Genomic DNA, 14458 nt, shown 5'->3' with positions numbered 1-14458 from the left:
ACCCATCAATAAGTAAAGAACTAGCAGCATTCACCAAGTTATATCTCAATGTATTCCCTTCTCAGCGCCAAAAACGACACTGGATTCAGGAGGGCGGGAGAAGGCTCTTTCCCTGTTTACATCAAACACGTATCAAATGATTTTCCACGGAAGCAGTTCTGTTCATTTCATTTACGATGCCATGGATAATGGGAAAAACATGAACATGAAGCAGCTGACACCAGTCAGATCCCAGCACTCATTTTTCAGAGGCTGACTGGTGACTAATGGACAACTGCCCCGCTTTTCCTTTCCACCAAGTTTAGTCTCTGTTCACATCTGAGTCAGAGGCTCCACTGCAGATTCTGTCAAATTTGACATGGGAAATAGCGCTGCACGCAAATTCAAAATGGGGTCTGTCAGGTGCCGGTGGTGTCCATCACAGCACGGATCCAGCAGAATGCTATGGTTTTTTATGACTGGAACCCACAATGCTAATGTGAATAGAGCCTAAATAAATATTCTCGTCTTTATCCATATTTGTTCTGGTGCAATGCAAAAATATATAAAAATGTACTTTCTTTTATTGTTTTAGTATCTTCTAATATCCATCATTTAAAATGTTACAAAACAAACCTCAACAGAAAGTACATTTTATATTAGTAAAGCATATTGGATGAGTTACCTACCTTCCCATCGCCTTTCATAGCGGCGGTAGCACTTGAGTAGCTTAAAGGCTGGGTGGCCACATCCTTAATGCTGCTGTCCAGAGGGAGGACAAATCTACGTGGGTAAGACTTTGCTATCTGTTTGCGAAACTACAAGACAGAAAAATGTTACGTCCAAAACACTTCTACCTAACAAGTCGTCATCTTTTATTGAAAAAATATAATAAAATAAAAAAAAGTCACAACATAACTGGAACTCTTTACGCCTCATCCTGGCCTCCTTTTTGCGCGGTGACATATGGTCCTAATAAATGTCCTCCATTGTTTTGCAATCATGAGGACATTATGCACATGATGTCTAAAAGGCTATTGGAATATTTAAGACTGCATCCAAAAAAAGGGACCAGGTTGATGCGAGGATAGCGCAAAATGTCTTTCGCCTCGTATGTTCCCACAATTCTCTGCTTCCAGCCATGTTGTGTTTTTTACCCAAGTCGAAAAAGGATCTAAAAGTGTATGGTGATTGCTGCAGGAGAATACTATCGCGGGATACATAGGTATGATAGCTGTGCTATTGGGCCAACCTGGTACAGTAGTGCCGATTCCGTTCTACCTTGCGTGGGACCTAAATAGTGGCTGTCCGCATAGACCCATGTGCCTTTTACTGCAGCTGAGTCCATTACCTCATCTGAGTGCTGGGTCCCTTCATTCTGGTGAACGGCAAGGATCCCAGGGGTTCAGATGCCCACCTGTCAAACACTGTCTGCCTATTCTGTGGGCACTTTAGAAAAAAGTTAGTTCAGCTCACATATTTGTAGAGTCCGTACAGGGATTCTGATGCTCGATGATAGCGGTGCCCCTTCCAGAGAGTAAATTATCACATTAATTGTTCCTTCAGCTCTCGTAAATTGAGATACACAACTTCCCGATAAACTTATGCCAGAGTTCGGGTATTTAAATATGGTGCCTGCTGTGCTTGCGAGTGGGTGCCATAGCCGCCGGGTGCCAGCTGTTTTAAACAGCAGAGACTAGGGGCTAATGTATGTGACTGACGGTAACGTAGATTGCACAAACCTAACCCCTCAGATGTCACATTTGACCATAAATTCTGGGACCTCAAAAACCAGGAGCATGCGGAGATTGGGAGAAGCCGGATAGTGTGTGTGGCAGCCTCGGTCCTCCTGAATGGTCTGAGGCTGCCGCAGCTGTGTTCTTGTAAAGACTGTGGCAGAGCTCCATAGGTACACAGTGAAATTCTCATAGACTCCAAGTGTTAGGGGCTATGAGAGAAGCAATCTAATGATTGCATGTTCAGGTTCCCTATGGGAACTATTAAAAAGTGTAAAAAAAAAACAAACAAAAAAAAAAAAAACACACAACAATCCCCCTTTCACCAACATTAAAATACATAAAACAATTTAAAAAATAAACATCATAGGCATCGCTGTATGAGAAAACGCCCATACTATTTTAAAACAGGAATTCGAAGTTGGCTTTGGTACCAACCAGTACCAAAGGCCACTTCGGATTCCTATTTTAAACAGTTTTTAAAAAACATAGATATGAATACAGTAGTAATTCACCGAAGTCTCATGCAACTTTGGGCGAGACTAAGTTTGGCTCCACGGAGCCAATATATTTTAATGCAGTTCATAAACAGCATTCACAACAAAGATTTTGAATGAATGGACTTCAGATCTATAATCCGAAGATTGATTTGCTCAAGCCTAGCTGTAAGCATACTGACCCAGTGAATGAATGCAACAGGTCTGTTTTACCACATAGAAAATGGTGTAAAAACAAAACCCAAATAACTGTGGCAAATTGTTTATTTTATTATTTTCATAATTCCACCTTATTTTGAATTTGCAAAAAACAAGCCCTCATATGGCTAGGTAAATACAAAAATAAGTAAAAAGTTATGGCTTTGGGAAGGCAGGGAGTAAAAAATGAAAAAGGGACTGTACATCCTAATGATATGTTACTTTTTCTGTGACCCTCTTCTCGGTGTGTTCACACAGGGCAGATACCATGCGGATCTTTTGTCAGGATTTTTCTCCACAGCATATTACAGTAGTACATTACTTTACAACGTAAACAGTTAATTAACTGTATTTAAAGTGTACTTTCAGGAATTATCCCACAAAAAGGTTTCCCCCCCCTCTGGTGCTGGTTTGAAAAACATGGAGTATTTACAAAAAAAAAAAGAAAAAAAAAAGAAAAAGGAAAATGGCCCGTTCCTGAAGGGGTTAAAGACCTATAAATCTATAAATAATATTTAGTGCCTCTACTTTTCAGCTGGACTGTCTAACCTGCAGGGACATTTTTCTGTGGCTGTGTAGATATTGAATGTTTTACATTTATTGATTTTTTTTGTATGCTATATGTGTTGTAAGATATTGCTAGCTCTATGCACACCATTATTGTATCTTCCATATCCGCCACAGTGTATGCTATATGTGTTGTAAGATATTGCTAGCTCTATGCACACCATTATTGTATCTTCCATATCTGCCACAGTGTATGCTATATGTGTTGTAAGATATTGCTAGCTCTATGCACACCATTATTGTATCTTCCATATCTGCCACAGTGACAGAGGTCTACCTAGGCAGCTAGCTTTCTCACATAAAATGCTACTCAGCTTTCTCATTTTACCAAGAATGACCTGAGCTGTGTTGTTCATAAGTGAAACCAACTTTGACTCCTCTATTCCTGCACACTCTTGACTCCAACCACCCAAAACGGAAGTGTAGGGGCGCATGCACAGTCGCCACTCTGGAGGCAGAGCCTCTTGCGCTGCTACTTGGGAACAGCGGCCCATGTTCAAGATTGTCAGGGCCGGGTGAGAAGTCTATCCTTGTTAAGCGGCAGGGGAAGGGTTTTCAGAAGTAGGGACAGACCCTCATTGGTGAAGAACTCTACTTAATGAAACTCGCTTAGCTCTTCTCTATCTCCTGATGATGTTTTTGAAGCCAAAATCGGGAGTGGATAGTGATAGGAGAGAAAAGTATTAACGGAACATTCAACTTCTCGCTTTTCAAATTCAATCCTGGTTATGACATCCAAAACTGCATCAAGAAGTCTAAATGTGTGGCTGTACCCAAAAGAGACAACACTGGAGACAGAAAGAGGACTTTCACATTGAAGCCAAACAGCAGGATTGTGGCTCTGCCAAAGGGTGCAGGGGAGACAGTAGCAGTCCCACCACTGAGAACTACTCAAGAAAGATTGCTGGGACTCCTTTTCTTGAGGGAATCCCTAGCAGATGTATGGCAGGCTACACAGCAAAGAATTATATTGCCTCTTGCTATGCATCACCTGATGCTGAAGCCATTGGATGAGGACTTGGCATATATGTGCAGTGGGACAGGAAATTAGAAAGATACCCCTATCGTTCTTCCTGTAGCCGTTTTTTTTTTTCTGCTGAGGTCCTGTGAACGGGCTCCATTTAAGTCACTGGAGCAAAAAAAGGTCCCTGGACACAGATGAGCATTTGTAATAAGAGAAGTACAGCTCAGGGACAGGAAAACATGTCATAGCAAGCACCAGGCAGGGAAATCATTGCTCAGGCAAGTAAAGCATACAGCTTTGTAGACTCGGACATGTAAGGAACAGTATCAGCAGGATGAAAATTTGATTGAAAGGACACTTCCTGGATTAGAGACATGGGATACAGGCAATTATATAACCCTACAACTGCATAATATTATAAAATTATGCACATTACGAAAGGGGTTTGTTAATATGGAAATGTACTAAGGGCATGTCATGGCGGAGGTCCATCTCCACTACTGTTCCGGGAGTTTTGTGTCCCCTGCTGGAGGCCACTGCCAGGCCTCTTCCTCTATCCTGTAGGACACACGCGCTTCCCGCCTCTTAAGAGGCCAGCACACTGTTAGACCAATGGACCAAGTTAAGGCGCATTTCTTTAGGAAGAGATGTTCGAGCAGCAGGTTTTCTAGCTTGCTAGTTCCTTGCAAACATGTGCTGTTCTGTTTGTCTGCCCAAGTACTGATCTCTACCTGTTTCCTGACTCTGATCTTCTGCTGTCCCTCCTGACCTGATTACAGTATTGAGCCATTGTTGCTTGCCCTGACCTGAGACTTATTTTACTGATTTACCCGATCTTCACCTGCCCTGAACTCAGCCTGTCCCCGATTATGGTTTTGCCTTCCTCGGTACACCGCACCAGTGTCTGGTTTACACAGTGGCTCCGAAATCACTAACCATTACAGGGCATTTAGGTTTATAGGAAAGGGTTTAATATATCTATTGAAGCTGGAGTTGGTACATTTCTACTGACTGACTCCAGGAATGAAACGCTACAGCTCTGAATATGACCACAAATAATATTAACTGCCTTCTCGCTAGGGCTGCAAGATTAATCGACTATCGATAATATTCGATAACTGGATTCGTTGTCGACGAATCCAGTTATCGAATAATCGCCGATTTGTTGCTATGCGGGCAGTTTACTTTAAATCAGCGCATCTTTATTTTACCTTACAATGAAGCTCCAGTAACTGGCAGAGCGGGCGGCAGCGTAACGTCACTTACTCATGTGACGCGTCTGCTCCGCCTGCGTCATTCATAAAGTGGGCGGAGCAGGCGCGTCAGTGAGTGAGGTTACGCCGCCGCCCGCTCTGCCTGTTACCGGAGCTTCATTGTATTTGATTTTGTAAGGTATTAAAGATCAATTCATAGTGCTGAAGTTTAAGTAAAAATTACTGCAGGGTAACGGTTAAGGAATACTCTTTAGATATTGCTGTAAGCGGCGGGGGGCGGTGTATTGGGACTCGGGAGACACTGTTATGGGGGAGATCTGTGGATGACACATAGCATAAGATGCTATATAGTGTCATCCACAGATCCCCCTCCCCCATAGCAGTGCCACCCACAGATCCCCCATAAAAGGGTGTCATCCACAGATCCCCCATAAAAGTGTGTCATCCACAGATCCCCCATAAAAGGGTGTCATCCACAGATCCCCCATAAAAGTGTGTCATCCACAGATCCCCCATAAAAGGGTGTCATCCACAGATCCCCCATAAAAGTGTGTCATCCACAGATCCCCCATAAAAGGGTGTCATCCACAGATCCCCCATAAAAGGGTGTCATCCACAGATCCGCCATAAAAGTGTGTCATCCACAGATCCGCCATAAAAGTGTGTCATCCACAGATCCGCCATAAAAGTGTGTCATCCACAGATCCGCCATAAAAGTGTGTCATCCACAGATCCGCCATAAAAGTGTGTCATCCACAGATCCCCCATAAAAGTGTGTCATCCACAGATCCCCCATAAAAGTGTGTCATCCACAGATCCCCCATAAAAGTTAAACTTGCAAGATCATACTTGTCTATCTCAAGTACATCCACACCATCGGAACGCCTCTTCTCTGCTACAGGCAACATAGCGTGTAAGAAGATAGCTAGCCTCAGCCCTGACAATGTGGAGATGTCTTTTTTACATTGGAACGCAAAATTTTTATAATTATGTAACTCCTAAATTTGTTTAAATATGGCCTTTGAACACAATATTTTCAAGTAAAATCATATAAACCCCTTTTTTTGTCATTTTGGCTTTTCCCCCCCGATTAATCGATGAAATTATCGATAACTAATCGATTATTCAAATAATCGTTAGCTGCAGCCCTACTTCTCGCCATAGTATCCTGTATAGTTAGAATGCACCAAGTGTCAATTTACTCTAGTTTTACCTCATTCAATTCCTCTCCAGATTTGCGCAGATTCAGCAGATTAAAATGGTCCAGAGCTCCTCCATCATCCATGCAACAGAGGTCTAGAACAATGCAGCCCTGATCCTCAAAGGCATTGATCTGATGAAATGTCGCAAAAGCCTTAGTGTGGAAAGTCGCAGAATGTTTCTAAACAAGACATTAAAAAACATACGTAAGTTGCAGCTACAACTATACGAGTGCTGTAAATAAACAATACAGTAAATAAAAGATCTAATTCATCTGCGGGAGTACTGCAAGCAAAAACAGTGAACTTCTACAGAATAACATTACCTGTAGCACTGGAACTGACACAGACCCATAATAAGTCATGTGTATGAGACTTACCTCTCTACATTTGTTGCTTTGTATACCATTATCAACTGCCACTACCCTCCTTCACCTGGACACACAGTTGTCTTCTTTTGCTACAGCATTCAATCCCTCATCTTTTCCAGAAACAGAACTGGCCCGCATGTAGGAAGCTCCTTGAACAGCGTAACATTATTGGGTCCCAAAGCAGTCATGTAGTTACATCCTTGAGGACTGCTTAACTAAGCTGTAATGCATCCAGAGGCCTGAGGACCCCGATGCAAGAACTGTATATAGACCTTTGCTCTCCTTATCGTAGAACACTCCCGTTTTGTGTCTCCAACAATTCACCAGAAAAGGTCAAAAAACACTTTTAAACGTGTCTTACTGTTTATTATTGATTACCTATTCTGAGGACAGGTCATCAATATCCGATTGGTGATGGGGGGGGGGGGGGCAGACTCCCAGTACCCCCGCCGATCAGTTGCTTGAGGAGGCTGCAGCACTCCTGTGAGTGCTGCACCCTCCTCATAGCATACCAAGCACAGCACTGTATAGTGGGTGTACCTGGTATTGCAGTCCAGGCCCTTTTACTTGAATGGGACTGATGTGCTTTGGCCATGAGACTGATAAACGTGATATCACTGGTCAAGGAGGGGTCGTGACTTCTGGCCTCTTCAAACAGATGATCGGTGGGGGGCGCTGGGAGTCAGACCCCTTTCGATCAGATACGGTATTTATGAGCTATTCTTAGAGTTCAATATTAAAAATCCCAGACAACCTCTTTAAATTTTTGCTGCCAGGTTCCCCAGCATACTATAGTAGATTGTCAGGGGTCCTAACTGAAGCACCCTGTTATCTGCTTATTGGTGGAGAATACGTCTAACAAAAAAAATAATAAAATAACAAAAAGGTGCATCAAAAGTGGAAACACACTTTGGGGGCCCATATTTAATGTAGTATATTACAATTTTTGTACTTTAATGTTTTACACTTTGTGGTTTCCTAATCTTTAGATGGAAGGGCTCTGGATGTGCAGGACATACCTTTCCGGTGTGTTTATTAATAACATGGAATACAGTGTTGAGCTCAGGGTCCCAGCTTATGCTGTTCAAGAATGCCTTTCCTCGTATCTTACAAAGCAATAGCTTCAATAAGTTTATCTTCACAGGTTGTTCCACAAACACCACGTAATTCTCACTCATGCCTACGAAAAAAAGAAAATGTACAGGCTACACAGGTGGGAGTTTTCAAAAATCAGACGTATCCATTTTCAAGTAAAAATAAAAAATTTGGATACCGTTCGTATCAACTTCTAAATGAGCAAAATGCATAGTATGATTCACTTTGGTAGCATGCACACAAGATGCAAGGACTTACTGAGAATGATGGGGGAAAAAAAAAACACACATTGTACCAAATATTGTTGACCTTAGTGCTCAGAACTGAACTCCACTGTGAAGAGATGTGCAGAGAATAGCTGCCTGTCACGGCTGTGTCTCGGTCTCTGTGTTGTTTGCCGTGACACGTTTGCCATGCATGCTGGTTGCCTGGGGCAATGTGTAGTTTATGCAGCATGTGTGTACACTTCTCCTTTAAGGTTTGTTTCCCTTCCCTGTCTGGTGCTTGTGGGGTTAACTGGGTTACCTGCATGGGTGTGGTCACTAGGTGCTTATATTGCCTGTGGCGGGTAGCCTTAGGTTGCGTTGTCCTCCAGCCTCTGTTAGTGCTGGAGCTATGCTCCTGTCCTGGGTATTCCATCTGCCCAGTTATTGAGGGCCCCCTAGTGAGACATCAATGTCATCCCACCTTACCCGTTTCTATGTATGGTGTGGTTTATGGTCAAGGTTTGTGTTGTATGTCTAGTTGTTGTTCCATGTCTGGTCTGTTTTGGTGTGTACGGACCTGCATGGATGCTAGACACTCCCCTGTCTGTCTGTGCCTTCGGTGAGAGGGCTCCTGGGTTCCCCAGAGGGGAAACAACAAGTCAGTGAGCAGCTCTGCCTGGGGCCGCCATGTACCCTGTCTGCATAGGGGTCCAGGCAGTTACTGGTGTGTTGGTTTTCCTTCCGGTTTCCTTCCTGGTTCTTACCTGCCGATCCAATTGCTTTTCACTGTCTTCCCCTTTCTTTGCATCTAGGCCGGTGGGAGATTCCTGTTCATCTGTATCTTGGAGAACAGGTTGGCTCTAGTTCCTGACATATTTTCCAGGGATTAACAGGGCGACTCGGGGTCCGAGGTTCCAGTGTATGAGCCGTCCTACCATCTAGGTCCGCTCATATGGATAGGAGTCAGGGCTAGGATGAGGGGGGCATTAGGAGGTGCCCTGCTCCCTTTCCCCGGTGTCCAGGCGTAGTTTTTATTCCAGTTTACCTTCGGTGTTCAGTGGGGAGTTTTCTCCCACTCCCCACAGTGACACTGCCCCGATCAGATTTTATGCAGGTGCACAACAGTGCCCCCTAGAGTATATGAGGATGTACAGCCCATTTTAAAATGTCAATTTTCATGTTCAATGCTAAACGATCACTTGAATGGATCTGAGCTGCACCTAGGCCATGTGGCTGATGTCAGTGGTCTAGGATGGCACCGCAGTGCTCAATGGAGCACCGTAGCCTCTTCAGACAGCTAATAGGAAGGGGTGCAGGGAGTCAGACCTACGTCGTTAAGATACTGATGAACTATCCTGAGGAAAGGCCATTAATATGAAAATCTCAGAGAACCCTTTTAAATTGATGCTCTGTTTATGCTTATGAGTCTAGTGTGTGGTCCTAATCAGTGATTCAAGGCCTTTCCTATATGACAATGTATACAGAGATAGCTGTCAATCACTGAGTAGTGACCACCCATTGGACTCAAAGTTATATATCAATCTGTTCTGGTTAGGTCATCGGTATCTGATTGGCAGGGGTCCGACACCCATAAACCACACCAATCAGCTGAGCACCACTGCCTCCTCACAGCTTACCAAGCACTGCGCAGTACATTGCATAGTGGCTGTTTGGTCTTGCAGCTTAGCCTTATTCACTTGAATGGGAATGAGCTGTGCCTGGGACACGTGAGGTCACACTGGCCTAGAGTAAGCTGGTCCCCCACCGATCATATACTGATGACCTATCCAGAGGATACGTTATAGGCATAAAAAAGTTATAAACGCCATTTAAATCACCAACAAAACGTAACCTTTAGTAGAGTACTCTGTTCACATTCTAGCACTCTATGTGTTTGTCATGGACTTTCTTACCAAAGCTGTGATAGTAAGCAAATTTTATTTTCTCCGCTGGTTCGATGGAACAAACAACTTGAGCTCCTTCTAGAGTCTCCCCTGCGCTTGACTTCTGAGGTGGAACCCTGATAATGTTATAACGCGTTCCTGTACAGAAACAAACGTTGAGGGAAAATCATTTCTTTACAGAGATTTCATGGTGACATTTAATACCTAACTCTTGTCATTAGAGATGGTGAAGTATCGAAATGGATCAAACCCCTAACGATCCCTCATATTGACTCCCCCCGCCAAACTATGAAGGGAATTATACCTATCGGCGCCCTGCAACTTGCATACAGTTGTAGGACCCAGACGGTCTTCTCTGCACTTCCAGCAAATACGGGGTCATGTGCACCAATGTAGCCAATAACGGTTCTCAGCAGTGACAGCTCCCAAATGGCACGTGACCCAAAAGTGACATGTCTTTTGGTGACACGTCATTGCCGAGGCCAGTCATCGGTGCACAAGTGACACCATCCATGCAGGCGGTTTACATGCAGGCACCAGAAGTGCAGTGAAAGCAATCTGGATCCCAGAGTGCTGGAACGGAACAGCAGGGTAAGCAGATAAGTATTCAGCCAACACTTTGTAGAAACACCTTTCTCTGAAAATTACAGCTACAAGTCTTTTGGGGTACTGTATGTCGGTACCAGCTTTGCAGATCTAGAGGCTGAAATTTTCCCCTATTCCCCTTTACAAAATAGCTTAAGCTCTGACAGATTGGATGGAGAGCATCTGTAAACAACAATTTTCCAGTCTTGCCACAGATTCTCAATGGGATTTAGGTCTGGACTCAAGTCTCAAGTCTTTTGCAGCCTCTAACAGGTTTTCCTCCAGGATTGCCTTGTATTTCGTTCCATCCATCTTCCCATCAACTCTGACCAGCTTCCCTGTCCCTGCTGAACAAATGCATCCCCACAGCATGAGGCGGCCACCACCATGTTTCCTGGTGGAAATGGTGTGTTCAAGGAGATGTGCACCCTGGCCTTTATGGAAGAGTGACAAGAAGAAAGCCAATTTTGAAAGCAAGCCATAAGAAGTCCCATTTGCAGTTTGCAATAAGCCATGTAGGGGACACAGCAAACATGTGGAAGAACTGTTCAGAGGCAGATCTTATACATATGATGTGGTCTTGCAGAGAATTGCGTACCTACTGGTCGGAAGTGTTCAATATGGTAGATACCGTGTATAATATTACAATTCCTAGGAACCCAGTGGTTGGTGTTCTGGGCCACACTCAGGATCTAGCAGTAACGGAGGGGTGTAGGTTGGCGATAGTGAAAACTTTGTATTGTTCAAGGAAACTGGTTGTGAAATATTGGATTCAATCAGTTGGTCCAAACAAGCAAGAACTGATAGGGGCTGTAAACCATCTAATTCGGTTGGAAAGGGGAATCTACCTGAAAAGAGGAGCACTAAAAAAATTCCAGAAACAATGGGCGAATTGGATGGTAAGTCCTGGAAGACTAAACCAGATCTTGCTTTATACTGTGTTAAAAGACTAATAAAAACGATTTGATATAAAAAAACAACAACACACAACATTTTGAAGAAGGTGCTTTGGTCAGATGAGACCAAAGTTAAACTTTTGGCCTAAATACAAAACGCTATGAATGACGGAAATCAGAAAGAGAGAGTGTGTTCTCTACTAATGTTTACTAACAAACCTCTGAGGCCTTCACAGAACAGCTGGAGTTATAATGAGAGTAAATTACACACAGGTGGATTCTATTAATTAGGTGATTTCTGAAGACAACTGGTCAGGCTACTTTCACACTTGCGTTCGGGGTTCCGCTTGCGAGTTCCGTTTGAAGGTACTCACAAGCGGCCCCGAACGGATCCGTACAGCCCCAATGCATTCTGAGTGGATGCGGATCCGCTCAGAGTGCATCAGTTTGGCACAGTTTGGCCTCCGTTCCGCTCAGCAGGCGGACACCCGAACGCAGCTTGCAGCGTTTTGGTGTCCGCCTGGCCGTGCGGAGCCAAACGGATCCGTCCAGACTTACAATGCAAGTCAATGGGGACGGATCCGTTTGACGTTGACACAATATGGTGCAATTGCAAACGGATCCGTCCCGCATTGACTTTCTATGTAAAGTCAGGAGTCCATATTAACCGCCTCCGGACCGCCTAACGCAGGATCGCGTTCCGGAGGCGGCAGCCCTGCGCACAGTCACGCATATATGCGTCATCTCGCGAGACTTCCTGTGAACGCGCGCACACAGGCGCGCGCGTTCACAGGATCGGAAGGCAAGCGAGTGGATCTCCAGCCTGCCAGAGGCGATCGTTCGCTGGCAGGCTGGAGATGTGATTTTTTTAACCCCTAACAGCGTCTAATATACCTGATACCTGGTCCTCTGGTGGTCCCTTTTGTTTGGATCGACCACCAGAAGACACAGGCAGCTCAGTAAAGTAGCACCAAACACCACTACACTACACCCCCCCCCTGTCACTTATTAACCTCCTCAGGACCGCCGTACGCAGGATTGCGTTCTGGCGGCGGCCCTGCTCTTCTGGGTGGACGCATATACGCGTCCTCTCGCGATGGCCGAGATTTCCTGTGAACGCGCGCACACAGGCGCGCGCGTTCACAGGAACGGAAGGTAAGCGAGTGGATCTCCAGCCTGCCAGCGGCGATCGTTCGCTGGCAGGCTGGAGATGTGATTTTTTTAACCCCTAACAGGTATATTAGACGCTGTTTTGATAACAGCGTCTAATATACCTGCTACCTGGTCCTCTGGTGGTCCCCTTTGTTTGGATCGACCACCAGAGGACACAGGTAGCTCAGTAATATGTTGCACCAAGCACCACTACACTACACTACACCCCTCCCCCCTGTCACTTATTAACCCCTTATTCACCCTTGATCACCCCTGATCACCCTATATAGACTCCCTGATCACCCCCCTGTCATTGATTACCCCCCTGTCATTGATCACCCCCCTGTAAGGCTCCATTCAGAGGTTCGTATGAATTTTACGGATCCACTGATCGATGGATCGGATCCGTAAAAATCATACGGACGTCTGAATGGAGCCTTACAGGGGAGTGATCAATGACGGAGGTGATCACCCCATATAGACTCCCTGATCACCCCCCTGTCATTGATCACCCCCCTGTCATTGATCACCCCCCTGTAAGGCTCCATTCAGACATTTTTTTGGCCCAAGTTAGCGGAAATTATTATTTTTTTTCTTACAAAGTCTCATATTCCACTAACTTGTGTCAAAAAATAAAATCTCACATGAACTCACCATACCCCTCATGGAATCCAAATGCGTAAAAATTTTTAGACATTTATATTCCAGACTTCTTCTCACGCTTTAGGGACCCTAGAATGCCAGGGCAGTATAAATACCCCACATGTGACCCCATTTCGGAAAGAAGACACCCCAAGGTATTCCGTGAGGGGCCTATTGAGTCCATGAAAGATTGAAATTTTTGTCCCAAGTTAGCGGAAAGGGAGACTTTGTGAGAAAAAAAAAAAAAATCAATTTCCGCTAACTTGTGCCAAAAAAAAAAATTTCGATGAACTCGCCATGCCCCTCACGGAATACCTTGGGGTGTCTTCTTTCCAAAATGGGGTCACATGTGGGGTATTTATACTGCCCTGGCATTCTAGGGGCCCTAAAGCGTGAGAAGAAGTCTGGGATCCAAATGTCTAAAAATGCCCTCATAAAATGAATGTGGGCCCCTTTGAGCATTTAGGCTGCAAAAAAGTGTCACACATGTGGTATCGCCGTACTCAGGAGAAGTTGGGCAATGTGTTTTGGGGTGTCATTTTACATATACCCATGCTGGGTGAGATAAATATCTTGGTCAAATGCCAACTTTGTATAAAAAATGGGAAAAGTTGTCTTTTGCCGAGATATTTCTCTCACCCAGCATGAGTATATGTAAAAAAACACCCCACATTGCCCAACTTCTCCTGAATACGGCGATACCACATGTGTGACACTTTTTTGCAGCCTAGGTGGGCAAAGGGGCCCACATTCCAAAGAGCACCTTTAGGATTTCACAGGTCATTTATCTACTTACCACACATTAGGGCCCCTGGAAAATGCCAGGGCAGTATAACTACCCCACAAGTGACCCCATTTTGGAAAGAAGACACCCCAAGGTATTCCGTGAGGGGCATGGCGAGTTCCTAGAATTTGATATTTTTTGTCACAAGTTAGCGGGAAATTATGTTTTGTTTTTTGTTTTTTTCCTTACAAAGTCTCATATTCCACTAACTTGTGACAAAAAATAAAAACTTCCATGAACTCACTATGCCCATCAGCGAATACCTTGGGGTGTCTTCTTTCCAAAATGGGGTCACTTGTGGGGTAGTTATACTGCCCTGGCATTCTAGGGGCCCAAATGTGTGGTAAGTTGTTTGAAATCAAAATCTGTAAAAATTGGCCGGTGAAATCCGAAAGGTGCACTTTAGAATATGGGCCCCTTTGACACTTTTTTGCAGCCTAGGTTTGCACACATGTGGTATCGCCGTACT

The 14458-nt window shown here is 44.5% G+C and overlaps 1 protein-coding gene across 1 annotated transcript in view; it reads right to left on the bottom strand.

The window, feature by feature from the left end:
• Window positions 1-14458, bottom strand: part of LOC120996556 (beta,beta-carotene 9',10'-oxygenase-like) — a 48708-nt gene that overhangs the window by 4670 nt on the left and 29580 nt on the right. Inside the window, exons 5-8 of the mRNA XM_040426547.1 lie at window positions 9940-10068; window positions 7745-7905; window positions 6369-6536; window positions 669-797 (exon numbers count right to left, since the gene is read on the bottom strand). Coding sequence (XP_040282481.1) covers window positions 669-797; window positions 6369-6536; window positions 7745-7905; window positions 9940-10068 — 587 coding nt within the window. The remainder of the gene's footprint in view (window positions 1-668; window positions 798-6368; window positions 6537-7744; window positions 7906-9939; window positions 10069-14458) is intronic.

This window comes from Bufo bufo, chromosome 1, assembly GCF_905171765.1.
Source record: "Bufo bufo chromosome 1, aBufBuf1.1, whole genome shotgun sequence".
NCBI lineage: Eukaryota > Metazoa > Chordata > Amphibia > Anura > Bufonidae > Bufo > Bufo bufo.
Note: the sequence above shows the minus strand (reverse complement) of the source record. Positions and strands in the feature narration are given on the sequence as shown.